General features: G+C 35.4%; 1 protein-coding gene across 2 annotated transcripts in view; it reads left to right on the forward strand.

Annotated features, from left to right (window-relative positions):
- The window catches only part of LOC128219861 (uncharacterized), a 28132-nt gene continuing 7289 nt past the window's right edge, over window positions 1–20843 (forward strand). The window contains exons 1-11 of one of the 2 annotated variants that reach the window (XM_052927994.1): window positions 1–30; window positions 3139–3162; window positions 4719–4789; window positions 5090–5130; window positions 6327–6364; window positions 6791–6913; window positions 7548–7750; window positions 18590–18760; window positions 19359–19545; window positions 19965–20116; window positions 20358–20687. In XM_052927994.1, the coding sequence (XP_052783954.1) occupies window positions 3–30; window positions 3139–3162; window positions 4719–4789; window positions 5090–5130; window positions 6327–6364; window positions 6791–6913; window positions 7548–7750; window positions 18590–18760; window positions 19359–19545; window positions 19965–20116; window positions 20358–20687 (1368 nt within the window). In that variant the 5' untranslated portion in view covers window positions 1–2. Of the gene's footprint in view, window positions 191–3138; window positions 3163–4718; window positions 4790–5089; window positions 5131–6326; window positions 6365–6790; window positions 6914–7547; window positions 7751–18589; window positions 18761–19358; window positions 19546–19964; window positions 20117–20357; window positions 20688–20843 lie in introns of both variants that reach the window. The other variant, XM_052928003.1, reaches the window with a different exon arrangement.

Genomic DNA, 20843 nt, shown 5'->3' on the forward strand with positions numbered 1-20843 from the left:
CCATGTTCAAGGCTGTTGCTATCCAAACAGGTTTAATCGGCTTATTGATAAGTAATTAATTGGTAATAAATAATGTAAATAAAATTCAGTGTGCATTGTTATCTATGATAAAAAATGAATTTTTAGGATAAAATTATCACCTCCTTGAATTACACATGGTTGTCATGGTCATCCGGTTATAAATTAGACGGTAAATGCTTTTGTTTATATTCATGTTGATATATTCCGGATGGTTACATTTTACGGATAATAAGAACGTTAATGTAAATCTATTATAGACTCCTTTGATACATTCTGTGTTTCTAAGCTTCGGTCTAAAATACTTAAAACATATTTTAAAACTAAGTTTTTATAATGTACACATGTTAGTATACATAATTATTGCATTTATAGATGTTAAGCTACAGTATTGTCTATAAAGGGAACTTATTATCATTTTGACATTCATATGTTCCTGTTTAAAAAATGACATAAAGTCTGCCAAAAAACAGTTGTCAAAATATTCAGACTGTAGCTATTTATATGACTTAACATGTACATGGGCTTGACACACTAAAAAAGTGTACCAATTAGCAGATAATTAATGTGTTGAATATAGCTACAATAATGAGCGATCTGGGATACTTTTTTTTATTATTTTGACATTTCTTATGTATCCCTGTAATGCTACAACTCTCTACCATTTAACAACGGGCGAAATAATATACAGTAATAACATGCATTGACATTGAATAATAATGACAAAGTTGTTCAATTTTTATCCGACAGTGATCTGAACTGGATTTAATTTGTCATTAGAGTTGTTATTTTCACATTAATATATTATGGGTCATGAATACCGTTATACATGTACACAACCAGTTAGATTTGTCCCAGATTTACCGATATCGGGATACTTGATAAACAATCAACACTTGTAAGTGTTTTATGATAACTTAACATGTTTTTTTGGGCATACTGACATAACTTAATACGTGTTTAATAGCAGGCAATAATATTTTCGTAGAAATTTGAATTTATAACGGAGATAATTTCAAAATTGTGGCCGCGAGGATTCTCTGCGCAAGGACCGCTTGCTACTTTTTGCTGGGATGGTGGACGTCACGAGTCTGCCATATTAAAAAAATTGTCAAAAGACTCGTTGACGGCCATTTAGGTGGACTAGTGTTGAATAGTGCTAATGACATGAACAAAGAAGTGGGTTAAAAACTGCAGCCAATATATAGACAATGAAGGAAATCTACTACTTGGGCTGTCATTGTTTGATTTACGCTCGCTGAATATTATGTAACCAGTTTCAAAGATTTTTTTTTTCAACTTGTAATCATACATTTGAAGCAGTAGAATGAAACGAAATATGCACAAATGACCTAGACGGCGTCAGCATTCCAGTCATTCAAGAAGACTGACTCAGCACCTACATGTATGCGGTGTTATGTCTGCACATGGAACAGGTCACAACCTTTTGGTAGAATCTGTGACACTAATCAAGATTGTAATACTGTGGACAACATAGAAATAGAACATATCTCAACAATATGTCTATCCAACTGTCCTTCTGTTCGTCGGTACATCAGTTTTTTTTCTGTTTGGAACCATATCATGCTACAGATTGGTTAGATGATTTTCAAACTTGGTCAGAATGTCCCCCTTCATAAAATCGCGACAGATCATGAATGTGGGTCATTAGGTCAAATCTTATGAAAATCTTTGGATTACAATAGAGACATAATAGTTGGTCTAATATTCATGAAACTGAATCGGAATCTTTCCTTAATAAAATCAATGACAAGTTTGAAACTTGGTCACATGAGGTCAGAAACTAGGTCACTAGGTCGAATCTTACAAGAAACATGTCCAAACCCAAATACTGTTATTGATTGCCATACTTTGTTCAAACTATGAATAGAATGTTCCCCTTGATGTCCAATACTGAGTAGTTCTGAGTGGGTCACATTAGGCAAAAACTAGGTCATAAGGTCAAATTTTATAAAAAAAACATGTGAACAAACAGAGGAAAGATATATACGTGTATATATATATATATATATATATACACACACTCTGAACTTAATCAAACTTAATAAGAAGTTACTTTGATGAAATCCTGACCAAGTTTGAAACTAGGTCATCAGTTCAAATCTTGGAAAAACCGTGAAAAATATTTCTGGTCTAAATCTGGCATTGATGAAATATTTTTTAAGTTTAAAACTGGGTAATGTGGGGTCAAAATCTAGGTTATGATGTCAAATCTAAATGCTAAAATATATAAGATATCTTTTATATCGAGCAGTTGCAAACAAACTCATATCTCATATCCAATGTTCATTAGAGTCCATTACTCTGCAGCCTTATTGCTTAAGAGTAATCTGGCAGGGGATATCAATTCAACAAATTTGCTTGTTCCTAATAAATCAATATGAATACTGCGGAGGACGTTGAAGTTTAAGCGATCTCTACAACACAAACAGTTTCAGTACCTGAAGAGTCAGTCTATATGAATATAAATGAACACAATACCATTAACAAAATATCCACCATAATTTTACAATAAATTTTTAATTTGCGATATTTGAAATGAATAACATACTAAATTTTCAACAAATATCATTGCTATTATGACTTTTCAAAATAATAAATGTATCTCATCAACCACAACTAAAATATATGATTATCTTGCAAATTACCGTCACATTATTTTGTGTATTTAATTACATAGATGTCTTAAAAACCTAATGGAATAAATTTCCTTCTTTATTTTTGTTGGCCGCAGTTTTCAAAGCCCTTCTTTGTTTATGACGTCGCACTATTCAAAGCTTTTTATATATAGTCTGGTAATTGGACTGCATTTTAAAATTGTCGTACATTGACCAATCCAGAGTTACATTCTGTCTGTGCACAATGTTCCATTAACTTAATATGACTAACAATTGCCGATTGGGCCTTGCGCCTAAATGAACTCAAAGACCCCCCGCCCCTTTCCCCTTTTTGGGACACAGTGCACACCTGTACAATCAGGACATGGTTTTTTCTCGTGATAAATTTGTTTTGCTCCTAACACATATTGCAATTATACTTGCAAAAAGATGGCATACTGTTCTGGCATACTGTTCTAACTATTTTTTCTTTAAACTTCAGACATGTCTTCAAAACTGGAGCAAGGTACAGTAATGTTGCATTTCAAAAAAATGATAACAATGGTCACAGTGCCTTAAAGCTGCACTCTCACAGATGGACCATTTTGACAACTTTCAATTTTTTAGTCTTAGAATGAGCGAAATTTAGTGTAAAGGTCCGGAAACCAGTGATAAAAGTCTTCTGTCTAAAGATCAGATTGCAGTTTTACATAATTACATTCGAAAAAAGATGTTTTATGTTGAAAAATTCATTTTTTCTTTCAGCATTGGTAATGCTTTTAGCCTTAAATTTTCATATGTAAATGTTGAAAACTTTGATCTGATATTTTTTCACCAGTATTATATTACTGGTTTCCAGATATTTACGAATAAATTGATTCATTTCAAGACAAAAAATTATAAAGTTGTCAAAATGGTCAATCTGTGAGAGTGCATCTTTAAATAAACATTAGTAACTATTACCATTTAATCTTAAACTACTTACATTGTACTAAATAATGCATTTTTGGAAAATATTGATTTTTGATAACAAGTTTAGTTTGTAATCGTTAATTTAATAGCTGAAAATGCACACATATATATTTGATGACTGGTGAATGCTAAAAGACAGTGATAAACCATCGTGTCATGAGATAAAAATATCGTGTTTTCTGCACCTTTCAAATTCAACAGTCAGTATCTGTCATATCAACCATTGTTTCCGATATTAATCTATGCTTTTCGATAAATTAAAACATTTGTTTTAATTGTGGTTTAACTTATTTGGGAATAGGAGTGCATTTTTAAATATTGTGAATGCTTAATATATTGTTTTCATTCTGCGATATTCAAATGAAATCATGTCACTGATAAATTGCATGTTTTTCTTTCTAATATATTCATTTCCTTAAGAACATCTTAAAGCTGCACTCACACAGATTGAATATTTTGACAACTTTTTTATTTTTTGTCTTGGAACGAGCCATTTTTTGCGAAAATCCATGAAAGCCAGTTATAAATGACTGCTGACAAAAAATCAGATCGCAGATTTTTATATTTAAGTTCAAAAATTGATATTTTATGCATTTTTCTTAAACTGTTAGTAACGGTTTAAGCCATAAAACATTAATTTTCGAATAAAATATGGAAATCTACGACCTGATTTTTTGTCAGCAATCTTATATCAATGGTTTGCAGATATTTACGCAAAAATTTCCTCTTTCCAAGACAAATAATAAAAAAGTTGTTTAAATGGTCAATCTGTGAGAGTGCAGCTTTAACAGGATATTGCTGAGTTTGATGATAAAAATATATTTTCCAATTTATGCTACTATTTATACCATTTTAACAATATGGGTTATCTTCTTTTAATACAAGTGCATTCCCTAGTGAAATCAAAATTTAAAAAAAGAATTACAGATGCTTTTGTACGTGTTCATGTTTTTGCATCTTTTTATTGTCCCTAAAGTGGATGAAAGACATTTTAGTGGTCTGATTTTATTAAGTGCTCATTGTATTTTTGTTTCCAAGATAAAAGTGAGTTGTTCATTGTTGTTTATACAGTATTATGTTTCCACAATTGTCACAAATTTTAATTTTCAGCCTCCACAACAAGTACAAAAAAGGCACTTCCAACACGAAAATCGTCATTTCAAGTAAAACCAGTGTTAAAGGTTGGTCAAGGACATTTATTCTTATTAAGCGTGGACTGCCAAATGTTAAAGAACGCTCCAATATGCTTTGTGCATTTAGTCGGTATCGAAATTTTCTCCCCAAGCGGACACTCTCCCATCACTTTGTAAGCAAGCTCAGTATTAAGCAAGTTGGTTTTAAAAGTGCCATTTATACAAAAATATTAAATACTTGGTACACTGTTTTAACTTTAGATACTGTTTTTATGTACCTTTTGAGTGTTTTTTACCTAATTCAATTTTGTTTAGCTGAATTTATCCTCACATCATTCTGTTTTGCAGGCAAATGTTACCTCAAAGCCAAACACAAAAACTAGGACTGGGTAAGCAGATTCTGAGCTTTATTGAATCAGCTCTGTGATCAAATGAGGGGTTGAAATTAGGCTGCTTTAAAACCTTTTAAACTGTCAATCAGCTTTAACTGGACAGTTTACATTAACATTTTAAACATATTCTCATTAAAGGGTATAATGGTCACTTCGATTACATGTATTAACTGATTTGGAAATCAATCTAAGATTAAAACTTGGATGATTAAATTTTTTCTCAAGACACTTTTAACTAAGAATGAGCACTGTAATGTTTGTGGACTTTGACAGCAACTTGGATCACTTTTCAAACTCTCTTATCTCTGTAAATGAACTATATGGTAATTACTTGGTATATTTTAGTTTATTTTAGACGGTTTTTAAACATGAGCATGGAGATGTAATAAAAATCCCTATAATGCTTGCCTGTTATTTTTTGTTTCAGGTATTGGCTTCCCAAGATGAAGACTGTTGCCATTGCTAACCTGTCTTTTTCTTTTTCAGGTATTCAGTTCCCAAGATGAAGACTGTTGCATTGCCTACCTGTCTTTTTCTGTTTCAGGTATTCAGTTCCCAAGATGAAGACTGTTGCCATTGCTTACCTGTCTTTTTCTGTTTCAGGTATTCAGTTCCCAAGATGGAGACTGTTGCCATTGCTTACCTGTCTTTTTCTGTTTCAGATATTCAGTTTCCAAGATGGAGACTGTTGCCATTGGTAACCTGTCTTTTTCTGTTTCAGGTATTCAGTTCCCAAGATGAAGACTGTTGCCATTGCCTACCTGTCTTTTTCTGTTTCAGGTATTCAGTTTCCAAGATGGAGACTGTTGCCATTGGTAACCTGTCTTTTTCTGTGTCAGGTATTTAGTTCCCAAGATGGAGACTGTTGCCATTGCTTACCTGTCTTTTTCTGTTTCAGATATTCAGTTCCCAAGATGGAGACTATTGCCATAGCTTACCTGTCTTTTTCTGTTTCAGGTATTCAGTTCCAAAGATTGAGTCTGGTGTCATAGCTTACCTGTCTTTTTCTGTTTCAGGTATTCATTTCCAAAGATTGAGTCTGGTGCCATAGCTTGCCTGTCTTTCTGTTTCAGGTATTCAGTTTCCAAGATGAAGTCTGGTGCCATTGCTTACTTGTCTATTTCTTCTTTTTTGTTTTCAGTGCCCAAGAAAGAGACGGATGCCAATGCTAATTTGCCTTATTTCTGTTTCAGGTATTCAGCTCCCAAGAAGGAAATTGGAGCTTGGAAAGGTATATTTTTATCATTTTGCCAAAAATATATACTGGTTACTAGTATCAAATATAAAAGTATACCGACATGATGCGGAATTCTTAAGTACATACGATTATTTTTTATATCTGTTAACAAGCTAAACTAAAATCTAAGAGTCTCAATAAAATGTTAAACATTAAATATCATCCATGGTGTCAGTACATTTAGGGTAAAGAAACGAAGTAGTGATGCACATTTTAATCACGTTTAAAAGGAATATAAGATTAAAGATGGATAACACAATATTTCCATAATGTTAGGAGAAATTTAGACTTAATAAGCCCGAGGATATATACATGACAGAAATTTTGAGATTAACTAACAAACATTTATAGCAGGTTTTACCTTCCCACTATGTTTAGAACAATGTTTAGAAGCTTAAATTAGGTAATTTCTATCAACAGAGAAGCCCCAGTATGACAAAGATATCACTGAGAACTTCCGTAACATGATAAATGGAGACCTCAACAACATTCCCGAACTTCCCAAGACGATGGTTCGCATCTTTCTCAGCTCAACCTTTTCAGGTAAAATTGGCTTTGGTTTGAATTGAAACATTACCTTTTTTAAGCTACCCTTTGTTATTTGAGTTTATCAAGGTCTGCCTGCGCCCTTTGGCTGCATTATGGCTTGAGGCCATCATGACTTAAATTGTGTTTTAAATGCCATAAGTGACATGAGATAGAAGTAACAGCAATTCGCTGTCAAATCCAGACGTTGGAGGACTTGAAGAAATAGAATGAGATACAAGAGATCCGGGTGCGATACCCTAGCTCTTTGCGAAGAGACCTCCTGGTTCTTTAACGTGCTCGGTGTAAAGCAGCAATACACGGGATACAACTTTCCTGGGTTGAACCAGTACTGAGTACACCCCTTTTCCAAGCACTACCCTTTTAATGCCAAGCGCCATGCAAGGGAGCTACGTTTACCAACTTTTAACGTATTTTGGTATGACGCGGCCTGGTCCGTTGGTGGCCTATCGAATCCATGACCCCCCAGTCAGTTGGTGGACGACTTAACCACTCAAAGTATTGTCATTGCCTCTTTTGTATTTCATGACTGACACCCATACAACAAATCACTCCCATGCTCTAATACATGTATTCAGATTTATCATTTTGCACTTATCAGATTTAATTCCTAAACATGATGACAATTCAGATATGCGAGAGGAGAGGAACACGTTGGCACGTGAGGTTTACCCATACTTGAGAGACCATTGTGCCCAAAAGGGCATGGACTTCCAGGTGGTGGACATGCGTTGGGGCATCACTGAAGAAAGCCAGAATGACCACTCAGTTGAGAAGATATGTCTGCAGGAGGTGGCGAACTGCCAGAAATCATCTCTTGGGGTTAACTTTGTGGTATGGCCATCCTTAGATTTGTATTTGTAATTGCTTAAACAAGACTTTTTATAAGGTTGATAGGTGGAGTGAGTTTTCAGACTGATAGATGACCTTAGAGTTAATACAGTAGAATGCTGTTATTTGCGGTGCGGATTGATTTTCATATCTGGTTGTAATATTGTGTCACGTAACCGTCGTTACGTATCAACTTTAAAGTGTTACGTAACATAAAAGTTACGTATGAAACACTTTAAAGTAATTACCAAAAATCAATAATAGAATTCAAAATTTATTTGTATCAAAAAGTAAATACTCCATATTTGTATCAAAAAGCAAATACTCCATCATGGGATCAAAATGTAGATACACTTAGATGCTGACAGTTCGTGATAGCCGCTGGCTATTAGACCAATTAGCGTGACAGTTCATGACTATAGAATACATCCCTTCGTCTGTAATAAGATATTAGATATGCATACCTGTCACAAACTGGACGAGATCAGCAGTATATATGAACGCATGTTACTCATGTTAGTTAGATTAGATTTAGATTTTGGGCGTGGACTGGACATATGGCCCGTATGATACTTTATTATATACTGATTATTATACTTAGAAAGAACGTGGAACAATAAAGACTTAGAACACTTGAACAGTTGTTGGTTGGTTACTGAACGAACTATCACGATAGTTAAGTGAGCGTTGGCGTTACGTGACACGTAAAAGTTTGGCGCCTGCTGACCAGGATAAGAGCAAGGTTGACGTGGAACACAACGGCGAAGTACTAAACCACCTGAAACGAAAAAGGGGTGAGTGACAATTTCGGTTTTATTGGATAACATAGAGAAATGGCAGAACCAGATATTAGTAGAATTTTTCAAAATTTAGGGGAACAATTACAAAATGTTTCGGCTGTAGTAGGCACTCAGAGTATATCACAAGTAGTACCATATTTTGACGGGGATACGAAACAATTCAAATATTGGATAAAAAATATTGAAAAATACGGCGTTCTTACGGGTCTAGATAGCGAAAGGTTAAAAATGGTAGCTTATCAGTCTAGCAAAAATGCAGTTAGTGATTTTATACAAAGATATCTAAAAAGTAACCCTGATGATAACTGGGATACACTAAAAGGGGAATTAAAATCAAGATTTTCGGAAGTACAAGATCCACAACATGCTTTCTGTCTATTAAGGGCAATAAAACAGACACCAGGGGAAAATGTTCAAATATATGCAGAACGACTTTTAACGATGGCGGAAGAAGCTTTTGTAGGTCATAACGGCGACCTAATAGTTATTGAAAGGCAACTAATAGGGTTCTTTATTGATGGTTTGGCACATGATTTCCTAAAAATGAAAGTAATGCGAGAAAATCCAGATACTCTTCAAGCCGCGGTGCGTAGTGCAACAAATGAACAAAATCTTAGAACTAGATTTAATCTTCGAATAGGTAATGCGCCGAGTCAAAATAGCAGGCATGATATTAGCATCAATGATAGGCATGAACCTATGGAAATTGATCATTTAAGACCAAATAAATACTGCATATACTGTAGACGACCCGGTCATAACATAAAAGATTGTAAATCAAGAAAACGCGAAATAAATGCCATAGGTCAAGAATTTCAAGTTCAAAATAACCAAATTAGTGATAGGCCAAATAACGATTGGAAATCAAAGATTGAATGTTGGAATTGTGGGAAAATGGGTCATTTTCAAAGGGAATGTCGAAATGGCAGGAGACCATATTACGCCTCACGTAATCAAAAAAACTAGGAGTCTCTTATCATAAAGAAGTCGGTGATAGGAGAAAACATATGTCAACATTCACTATAGCAATTTGTGGGAATCCAAATTCATGTCTGATAAAAATAGGAAACATTTCTTTTAGAAGTTTAGTAGACACAGGTGCTGAAGTTAGTTTAATTAGTCGAAAGGCCCTTAGGTTATTGCAAAACAAACCTAAACTCTCAAATAAACGCGCTCATTTACAATCAGTTAACGGTAATTCGCTACAAGTTGATGGCTCAGTACAATTAAAATTTAAAATCGGCCGAGTTCACAAAGTGCACGAATTTTATGTTGTCCCAAATATAAATAGAAATATCATTTTAGGCAGGGATTTTTTATCAAAAAATGGGGTAAGACTCTATTTTGATTTAGAATGTATGCGCATAGATGACAGTTATGTACCTTTGGAAGAAGATTTACATATTGCATCAATTGTGAGACTTCAAAAATGTACTGTCTTGAAACCACAAACACGGTATTTATTAAATGGTAAAGTAAAATCCAATCCCAATATAGATACAAAAAAATGTTATGAGATTAAAAACATAAACAATTCATTTTTAGATTCTGAACCAGGCCTTGTAATTGTTAATTCCGTGGTTAAATTTCAAAGCAAACGTACATTTCCAATTGCAATTATAAATAACACTCATAAAACAATTAAGTTAAGGAAAGGCAGTGCTATAGGCAAAATTGAAAAATTAGAGGCTCAAGAGATTGCTTCTGTTCAAAATACTTCGGTTAAAGGTAATCCAATGACTGATGATGAAATTTTGACAGACTTACGAGTACCCAAAGATCATGCTGAAACGATCTTACCAATTATAATGCAAAATCGAAAACGTTTCGCTAAAAACGACTCCGATCTTACTCAAACTGACACCGTTACCATGACAATCGAGACAGGAGATCACCCCCCAATTAAATTACGACCATACCGCACCCCTTTGAATAATAGGAAAATTATTGACAAGGCAATTGACGAAATGCTTGAGGCAAAGGTAATTAGGAAGTCACATAGTCCTTGGAGTTTTCCCATTGTAATAGTAGATAAAAAAGATGGCACTAAACGATTTTGCGTAGATTTCAGACAATTAAACAAAATTACAAAACCCACATCTTATCCTTTACCTCTCATAGATGACATATTGGCTATTTTAGGTAAAAGTTCATGGTTTAGTTCGCTTGATCTTAAATCAGGGTATTTCCAAATGAAACTTGCAGAACAAGATAAAGAAAAGACTGCTTTTACGACCGGATTCCGAGGTCTTTATGAGTTTAATTCCTGTCCTTTCGGACTCTGTGGAACTCCTGGACGATTCCAAGAATTACTTAACCAAGTATTAGAAGGCTGTGAAAGTTTTGCCATTGCGTATTTAGACGATATCTTAATATTTTCAAAAACAAAGGAAGAACATTTGGTACATCTCCAAAAAGTATTCAAACAACTTGAAAAACATAAACTCAAATTAAAACTAAAGAAATGTCAATTCATGCAAGAAGAAACGCAGTACTTAGGTTTTGTTATTGATAAATTAGGAATCAGACCCGACCCTAAGAAAGTAGAAGCAATTAGACAAATTCCAACTCCTAAATGTGTAAGAGATGTTAGGTCAGTCTTGGGAGCTGCCGGCTTTTACCGCCGATTTTGTCCAAAGTATTCCGAAATGGTTGAGCCATTGATTAACTTAACTAGAAAAACAGTCAAATTCTTTTGGTCACCAGACTGTGAACGAAGTTTTCAACTACTTAAAGACAATCTGACGAAAATTCCCTATTTATCTTATCCTGACATAAACAAGCCTTACATTTTATATACAGACGCTTCAGATAAAAATATCGGAGCATGCCTCACACAAAAATGTGAAGAAAATGAGATTGGGGATTATGCTAATGAAAAACCAATTTATCTGCTTTCACATAAATTGTCCGATACACAAACTCGGTGGAGTACCGTGGAAAAGGAAGCATTTGCCATACATTACGCATTACAAAAATTAGACCATTATTTGCACAATGCTGAGTTTATCATTAGGACCGACCATAAACCCTTAAAATATCTTTTAGAGTCTCCCATGCAAAACAAGAAAATTCAACTTTGGGCGTTAGGCATAGCTGGTTATAATTGTAAAATCGAATATATACCCGGAAAAACTAATATCATAGCAGATTTCTTGAGTCGCCCCCCATCGTCCGATACTATCCAAATTGACCCACCCACGGATTACGAACCGGATATAAGTGATAACACCTTTCAAATTTCCGAAAATTATGTTCCAGAGAATATTAAGCAAGTCAACGCCATCAATTCCCATTATCTAAATAAAAAACAGGTTGTTGATAAAGAATATGAGGAACAAGATTCTTTCGTAGAACCAGTGAAACAATTTGAAAGTATGTCAATGGCTAATGAACAAGATCTTGATGCCAATATTTTACAATTAAAGATGAAACTGCGACATGGTCAGCCTAGCAAAACGGAGCAGAATAAATATATTGAAATAGACCGCATTCTGTATTACTTATCAAACGCCGATGAGGAGCCAAATTTAAGATTAGTAATTCCCAGCCATTTAACACCTTTAGTCATTACGCAATATCATGATAATAACGGGCACCCGGGTAGCCAAAGGTTATTTGCAACCATTAAACAAAAATACTTTTGGCCTGGACTGTTTAAAGAATTACACGCATATGTTGAAAAATGCGTTACCTGTCAAAGTCGGAATTTAACCAAAATAAAAGCTCCCATGCAAGACCGTCTCAACATGGCACCATACCCATTCTCAGTAGTGTCTGTGGATGTCCAGGGACCATTACCCATGACCAGTTCGAGGAATTGCTTTATTATTTGCTTCTTAGATATGTATTCCGGCTTTGTAGAGGCTTTTCCAGCACCTGACAAAAGTTCAGATACCTTAATACACTTACTGGTAGAAGAAATCTGTTGTAGATACTCAACTCCCCTTCGTTTAATCTCCGACAATGGTAGCGAAGTAACTAGCGGTGCTTTCCAGGCCGTTCTGAAAGAATTAAACATAGATCATGTAAAAACTTCCACCTACCACCCTCAGGCGAACGGTCAAAATGAAAGATCTCATGCAACTATCAATAACATTTTATCAAAACTAGTAGAGGGTAATGTCCGACAATGGGATGTACATCTTAACATGACCTTGGCCGCCATGAGATTTTCAACATCAGAGAGCTCTAAACATTCACCCTATTTCCTTCTTTTTAATCGAGACCCGGTTCTTCCAATCGATAATCTACTTAAGCCCAGAATGAAATACCATGGAGAACAGTACTATCAAATTATGCTTAATGCGCAACATAAGGCATTTGTAGAAGTCCGCAGACAGCTTAAAAAATCTAAACGAAAACGAGCAGAGTATGCAAATAGGAATGCCAAAGACATACGCTTTAATTTAAATGACCCTGTCTATTATAAGAACTTTCAAAGACATAATAAATTGGATGCTAAATGGAAACCGTATTACCGGATAATCGAACAGAAATCACCACTAACCTACCTAATAAAAAACCAACTTGATAACTCTATTGTTAAAGTGCACGCTGAACAAATACGACATGCAAAAATTGACGAATGGCCAATTCCCAAAACAACTAATAAACGACCTATACGAAGAGCAAACTATGTTGTCCCACCAAGTGATTTATCAAGTTCTGATTCAAATGATTCTGAGCCCATTGATTCAGAACCCCATCAAGTTAATTTACCTCCTATAACAAAAAGAGTTAAGCAAGAACTTGGCACCGATTCTGATAGTGAAAATGAAATACCCCTCGCAGAACTCCAAAAGATTCTACGAAATAAATCTAAAGTCACAGAGATGCCAACAGAGGTGACAAATGATACTCTAAGCAGTTCTGATTCTGAATCTCTTATGAGCGGCATCAATCTAAATAACTCACCCGCAGATACAAATCATATTGATTCTGATAATCTGATAACCCCTGAGTCTAGCGACGATGAAGCAATGAATATTGAGGCTGTTTCAGCTCCCCCACTTAACGTCAAAAAACATAAGAAGGATTCGAGGCATAAAAAGAACGCGATAAAAACAATGTTAAAATGTTTGTCCGTTATGCTGTAATCACAATACCTTTCTTATGAATACGATGTGCTAAACATCAGACACCTACACCTTGCGACTACGAGTTGCTTTAAGAATGTTGACATATGTAGAAGACTTCACACTATATAAGTGCATTGTGTGAAAATACAGTAATCGTGTGAAAATACTGTAATGGTGCGAAAATACTGTAATTGTGTGAAAATACTGTAATTGTTTGTAAATACTGTAAATACCTACACTTCGATTATTAATGATTGATGGTTATCAATTATATTAATCATCTATTTTCAGAAACAAGGATGAATTACCTTAATTACCTTGTACTGTGGTACGCGATTGGCATGAGTGAAACTGTTGAGATATACGATAATGTCATATTTCAAAAACTTAAAGATATCTCAATTACTAAGTCACACTGGCAATTAGCACTGGTAATTGACACTCAGGTGTTTGCAAACTTTCTTGATCAAGTTGATCAAAGATTAATGAATTCTACCAAAATGGCTAATCAGGTTATTATGCATTTTACGGAAAATGATAAGTACACTGATAAAGACGCATTTATTGAAACAATTAGGAACATTCAATTAGATTTGGGAAATGTACAGAACACTTACGCGAAAATATTAAATAGTTATACAGATTTACAAACTTTAGGACAACGATCTGAACGGTCTTTATTACCTTTGGGAGGCATATTCAAATTTCTATTTGGGGTAGGAGACGATTCCGACGTTCAAGCTTTGAGACATAACGTTGCTAAGATCGCGCGTACACAACAAACGGTGATACATATTCTTGAAAGTAGTTTAACAGTCTTAAACGTATCACAATCCCATATATCAGAAAACAGGCAATCAATCAATAAATTAATCGAGGCATTAAAAATGGTTAATATAAAAATGGCTCGTTGGCAGGGTAGGATCGAAAAACAACTGGAAATGGTGCAAGGATACGCGATTAACTACAATAATTTAAAACTCATTGTTGAAGAAATAAAACAATTAGTAATGCACGCGACGATGTATTTGGATGAATTTAGATCTAAGTTAGATATGCTTAGTACACGCAAAATATTCCCGAGCCTGATATCACCATTACATTTGAGAGAAATACTTTTAGACATAGTCTCAAATTTACCGCAACAATATACCCTTCCTGCCGATCCTCAAACACAACTTTGGAAATTCTATCAAATCCTCTCATGTAACACAATAATGTATAACGACCATATAATTGTAACGATCAAGATTCCACTTTCTGAACTTAATAATCAATATGAATTATATCAAGCCTACAATTTGGATGTACCTTTCATTAGTAGAAACCGCAGTCTTACACAATCAGACAATATCAGTATGACAGCTCGTTATGATTTAGATTCTACGCGTATGATTACTAATAAAGAACGCACTCAGTTCTCCATTCTAACTGAATTTGAATTACAATCTTGTGTACAAAGCATTAGTCCATTCTGCGAAGTTCGCTCGGCGCTTTATCAAATGAGTTTATCCCAGTTTTGTATTACAGCCTTATTTATGAAACAAGACAATAAAGTCAAAAGTCAATGCTCTACCATAACAAGACCAAATAAACGCCTACCAGCCGCGGAATATCTATATGATGGTATTTGGATGATCGCTTCCAAAACGGACTTAACATTTGTAATCATATGCCAAAACTCCATTCAAACTCATAGCAAAAAGACGGTAGAAGCTCCTTTAAGTTTGCTATCGTTGCAAATGAACTGCAAAGCGTATAATGAACATTTTACACTGGGATCATGGTTTACAAATAGTTCAAGACTACTATTAAATAATTATGAACATTATCAAGTACTTCCCAATTTCACATCACTTCAAATCTGGGAACCTCTCCATAAGATTCTTACTAACGTCTCAAAAATTGAAATGCCTGATGAATTGAAACAGATACACGAACTTCCCTTAAGAGCTTTAATGAATAAATTAATTTACTTACCCAATTCTGTCCTTGACGTATCCTCTGGGTGGCCACTATGGAAAATAATTACAATCATAGCAGCTGGTGTTCTGCTTGTCAGTGTGACCGTTCTCATTCTTTGTAAATATCATTCTGCCTTCCTCAAATGTATTCCTAACCGATCGCGTCCCAAACCACACCCACAATACAGTCAGGTGGTCTACAAGGCCAGTGAGGAATCTACTCTCGCCCAATCAGAGGCGGGGCCTGAAAAACCGGGTATCTGCAACCAATCAACGTCGTCTGCGAACCCGATGTCCGAAGCCATCCAACGACTTTATCCTTGCTTGGATCGGATGGATTTAAACCCTGAGGGCCACAATTAAAATTGTTGACAGCCACCGGGACTTCTGATATGTCACTAAAAAGATCGTCAGCCGACGATACCACAATAGTGATGGACATCATTAATGGACTTGTACATAAGAATCGTTTATCTATTTATGGACTTATTCACTGAAGTACATGAGAAAATTCACCGTGTAGCAGCCCAACGCCAACTCCATGTCTGCATCTGTTGCTGCGAGGCCACAGTTTCTCGCAGGTCGGTGAGAGCCCTCACCAGGAGGTCGGCCGTGTTCCAAAGCGTTTGGACACGTGCCACAGCGCATCTAGAGCTGCCGCCTCAAGGACCAGCCGCGTCACCCCTCCTCCCGATGTTGCCACTTACATGGACGTGCTCCAGCTGCTCGAGTGACCGCCCACGGTCACCACCCACGAACATTACCCTAGACGTCAACAGTGTCGACTAGAGACAATTTCAGTGACTTTTCAGAAGTGTTTAAATATTATTATTTCAGTTTAGTGTATTGTGTTTGTTTCTGTTGATTATTTTTTTTTTCTTATTTGGTTTCGGGTATAATTTATGTGCATGTATTCTTGTTTTCTTAATATTTCATATAAAAACCAAAACAACACCGTACCTTCATAGTCACCAACTCCTTTTAAATTTTGTTACCAATCATCTACTTTATCATTAATCAATTATAATTGACAGAGTTTTTCTCAAGTTTAAATACCGCAGAGTATTTCTCTCCGATTAAAAGTCTACATTAACACCATTCCTGTTGACACCTCATCATTAGCAAGTGTCATCATCCTCGCGAGCAATTCACTTTGACACCAATTAACCCTGCGGGTTTAAGTAATGATAGTTTCTCCGATCTTTACCGAAATAATTATCACCTCTTTATGACACTTCCTAAAAATAAGATTAGGGCGGAAACGCGTTGCTTGCGCCGCTTGAAATTGATAAAAATTATTGGAAAAAAATTATTGGGATAAAAGGTATAACGCAAGGATTATTGGTGGCAAAACGAAACATTAATTTTTTTTCGCTGGTTTCAGATATCGAAACGAAATTAAATTAAAATATATTAAGTAAGATGAAATAATTCCCATGATGAAATATTTCTTTTAAGAAAAATCGGACGAATGTCACGTAACCGTCGTTACGTATCAACTTTAAAGTGTTACGTAACATAAAAGTTACGTATGAAACACTTTAAAGTAATTACCAAAAATCAATAATAGAATTCAAAATTTATTTGTATCAAAAAGTAAATACTCCATATTTGTATCAAAAAGCAAATACTCCATCATGGGATCAAAATGTAGATACACTTAGATGCTGACAGTTCGTGATAGCCGCTGGCTATTAGACCAATTAGCGTGACAGTTCATGACTATAGAATACATCCCTTCGTCTGTAATAAGATATTAGATATGCATACCTGTCACAAACTGGACGAGATCAGCAGTATATATGAACGCATGTTACTCATGTTAGTTAGATTAGATTTAGATTTTGGGCGTGGACTGGACATATGGCCCGTATGATACTTTATTATATACTGATTATTATACTTAGAAAGAACGTGGAACAATAAAGACTTAGAACACTTGAACAGTTGTTGGTTGGTTACTGAACGAACTATCACGATAGTTAAGTGAGCGTTGGCGTTACGTGACAATTGTGTGTGTTATTCAATTGTTCATAAATGGTTATTTTTTCTTATTTTAAGACATAAATTCATGCACCTATTGCTTCTAGCTTTTGGTACACTGGTTTCTTACATTTGCAACATAATTAAGTTCATATGTTAACATTGTAACATAAATTTCCTTTCGGTCTTTCTGTCCTTCGGTCGGTAGGTCTGTCGGTAGACTAAAGCTTGTCCGAGTGTTAACTCAACAATTCCTGGACCCGTTGTCAGCAAACTTAATATGAAGGTTGGGCCTGGCCAGGAGATGAACCCTATTGATTTTAGGGGTCATCAGATTAAAGTTCAAGGTCACAGTGACCTTGAATGTTTAAAGGCTGTCCGAGTGATAACTCGACAATGCCTGCACTCATGGCCCTCAAACTTGACATGTTGGTTGGGCCTAACCAGTAGATGACCCCTATTAATTTCATGGTCTTGAACGCAAAAGTCTTGTCCCTGTGATAGCTCGACAATGCCTGCACTCATGGCTCTCAAACTTGAGTTGGGGGTGACCAGTAGATGACCCCTATGGATTTTGAGGTCAAAGGTCAAGGTCACAATATTGATCATTGAAATTACATCATATTTACTCATCCCCGGCTGCTAAGAGGATAAATGTTTATCTGCAAAGACTAGTTAACATATGAACATGATTAAAAACTGTACCTACTATCCCCACACTTTGAATGATCATAATCTTAAAACTGCCTCAGAGGCATCCAACATCAATGACAAATCAGCTGTCATTTCGGTCCATGCATATTTCATTCAATTGTTCAAATATTCTTGACAACATGGCACTCATGCGGGGCATAATGCTTGACAAACATCTCTTTTTATAATATAAATGTCTTCAAACATGCTGGTTAGGTGAAGAATATGTACATGTACGAAAGATGTGACTGTGTTTCTGCCTTCATTTATGCATTAATTTTCACAGAATTAAAGTCATTGCATAGTGATGTTTGCTTTCAGGTTTTGTCTGGGGACAGGTATGGTTTTCGCCCCATTCCGACAGAAATGGATGTGAAACTGTTTGAATGTCTGAGATTTGAAGCCACGAAACTGAAACTTAAAGACCGAGAACTTCTTGATACTTGGTACCTAAAGGATGAAAATGCTGTACCAAGTTTGTATGTGCTCCAGGTAAAACTATACAAAAACATTTAATTATAAGCTGCTGCGACCACTTCACTAACTTTAATTACTGCCGCCTTTCTTATTGTATTGTTACATTGTGCATGAAGCTTTGTGTGATGCTTTGAGAATTCTAAATTGTTTAGTATGATAAGTTTCTTATTCCTTCCAAATATGAACTTTCTTCCCAATGAATGGCACGAGTATGCGAAATAGTCCAAGGTTATGTTTTGTTTCATCTAATGGGTGGGTGTGTAAGCTTATTTATACTCGCACTCGGGCCTTGCCCATTCGGCGAGTGCTCCGTTAAGATTGTTAGTCATTTTAGGTTTTTGGAGCAATGTGCACAGACAGAATGTAACCCTGGTTAGAGCTACCCTGGTTCATTAACGTGCACCAGTGTATAGCACTGTCACACGGGACCCACATTTAACGTCCCGGAAGACGATTAGTTTTTTTTTTAGTGATGCGACGGGGGATCGAACCTGCGACCCCTGGATGGATAGTCAAGTGTGTTACCTCAAGACCACGGATCCGCCAGCTAATCGAAACAACGTTGTTTTTTATCATGTCAGCTGACCAGATTCAATCTATTTGTCTGTTTCAGCCAATCAGGTCCAAGTTCACATTCTTTGGAGATTTCTCACCTGGATGTGATGAGTTGAGACAGAAGGACACGACTGCTTGGTATGAGACTTATGGACAACTACAGGTAGTGTTGAGAAAAGCTGCCACGGAGGCCCACAAAGACGGCAAAATCACAGAGCAGGAAAAGGAACAGTTCTTCATATCTGGTATTTCTAATTGTCATTGGACATATCCTATATTCATTCATTAACTTCAGTTACTCTTACAATAAGTTTCCGTATGCTTCTATTTGTTTCCTTCCTTTTTAACCATATCATCATGATTCATGGTATTTGGGCCGATAGACTGGATTTAATTTTCTTTCACTACATGGCTAGTCCCTTGTTTTCCACTGAATAAAATCATTTACCAAATCTCTTTAAAAACACGCGATTCCACACTCAGTATTTAACAAACACATTTGATATTGAAAAATTGTTGATTCCATTTCAACTCATTTTGAGTTTTACTCCGAATTACCTTGTAAAGACTAATGAATCAAAATAAACTTTAAGCGTAAGCCTTATTTTTCTATTGATTATATGATATCGTTTGATATTTTAAATTTTGTATGATGGTGTTCTAGTGACGGAAAGTGAGATTCAGAATGGTATAGTGAAGGCCAGTGATGTTGACTTGCATTGCTTGGTGTACAAGCGATACATTAATGATCTAGATGACAAAACTGCGGGTGACAAAAATGCTCCGAGATACATAGATGTGCAAAAAACTGACAAGGTACTTCGATTGTCAGCTTATCAAATAAAGTGAAAATATATAATCCTTATCAATATAACTATGCTTTAACTTTATTATGAAAGCAAACTAAGTTTCAACTGTTGATCATCATTTCTTTCAATTAACCATAAAATATTTCTTTGTTTTTTTTTATCTTGAAATTCCTCTTTAAAGTTGTTGAACTTCAAATGGAGTTTAATGTTCCATTTTCATGTTTTCATTTATTTGACTATTTTTACAGGGTGTCCGTATAGATGAAGAGGTTGTACACTATAAAAAGTTGCTTTTTGACCAGAAAATTAAAGGAAAACTGCAAGACGACAATATCAAGTCATATACAATTCGATGGATCCCACAAGGTGTTCGTCCCGACATGATGGAAGAGCATGAATCATACCTGGCTGATTTCTGCAAAGATTTTACCAAAGACTGCATGAGACTCATTGATGCTGCGCATGCAAATCGAAATCCTCTGATCAATGCAGCAAACTATTACACCGATTATTATGAACTTGTGCATCATTTGAAATTTTGCAATGCAAAATGTGAATCCTTTTGTGGTCAGCAAAGTGTAAGTATGTTTAAATTAGATTTAATAAGCTGCGTGTGTAGGTTTTATTCACTTTGTGTTATGTTTAGAATATTGACACCGATGGTTATATTAAGATTAGTTTAATGTTAAGATTTTTTTCACCAATAAACTTTGATTGAAAATGTTGATTGATAT

Source organism: Mya arenaria, chromosome 2, assembly GCF_026914265.1.
Source record: "Mya arenaria isolate MELC-2E11 chromosome 2, ASM2691426v1".
Lineage (NCBI taxonomy): Eukaryota > Metazoa > Mollusca > Bivalvia > Myida > Myidae > Mya > Mya arenaria.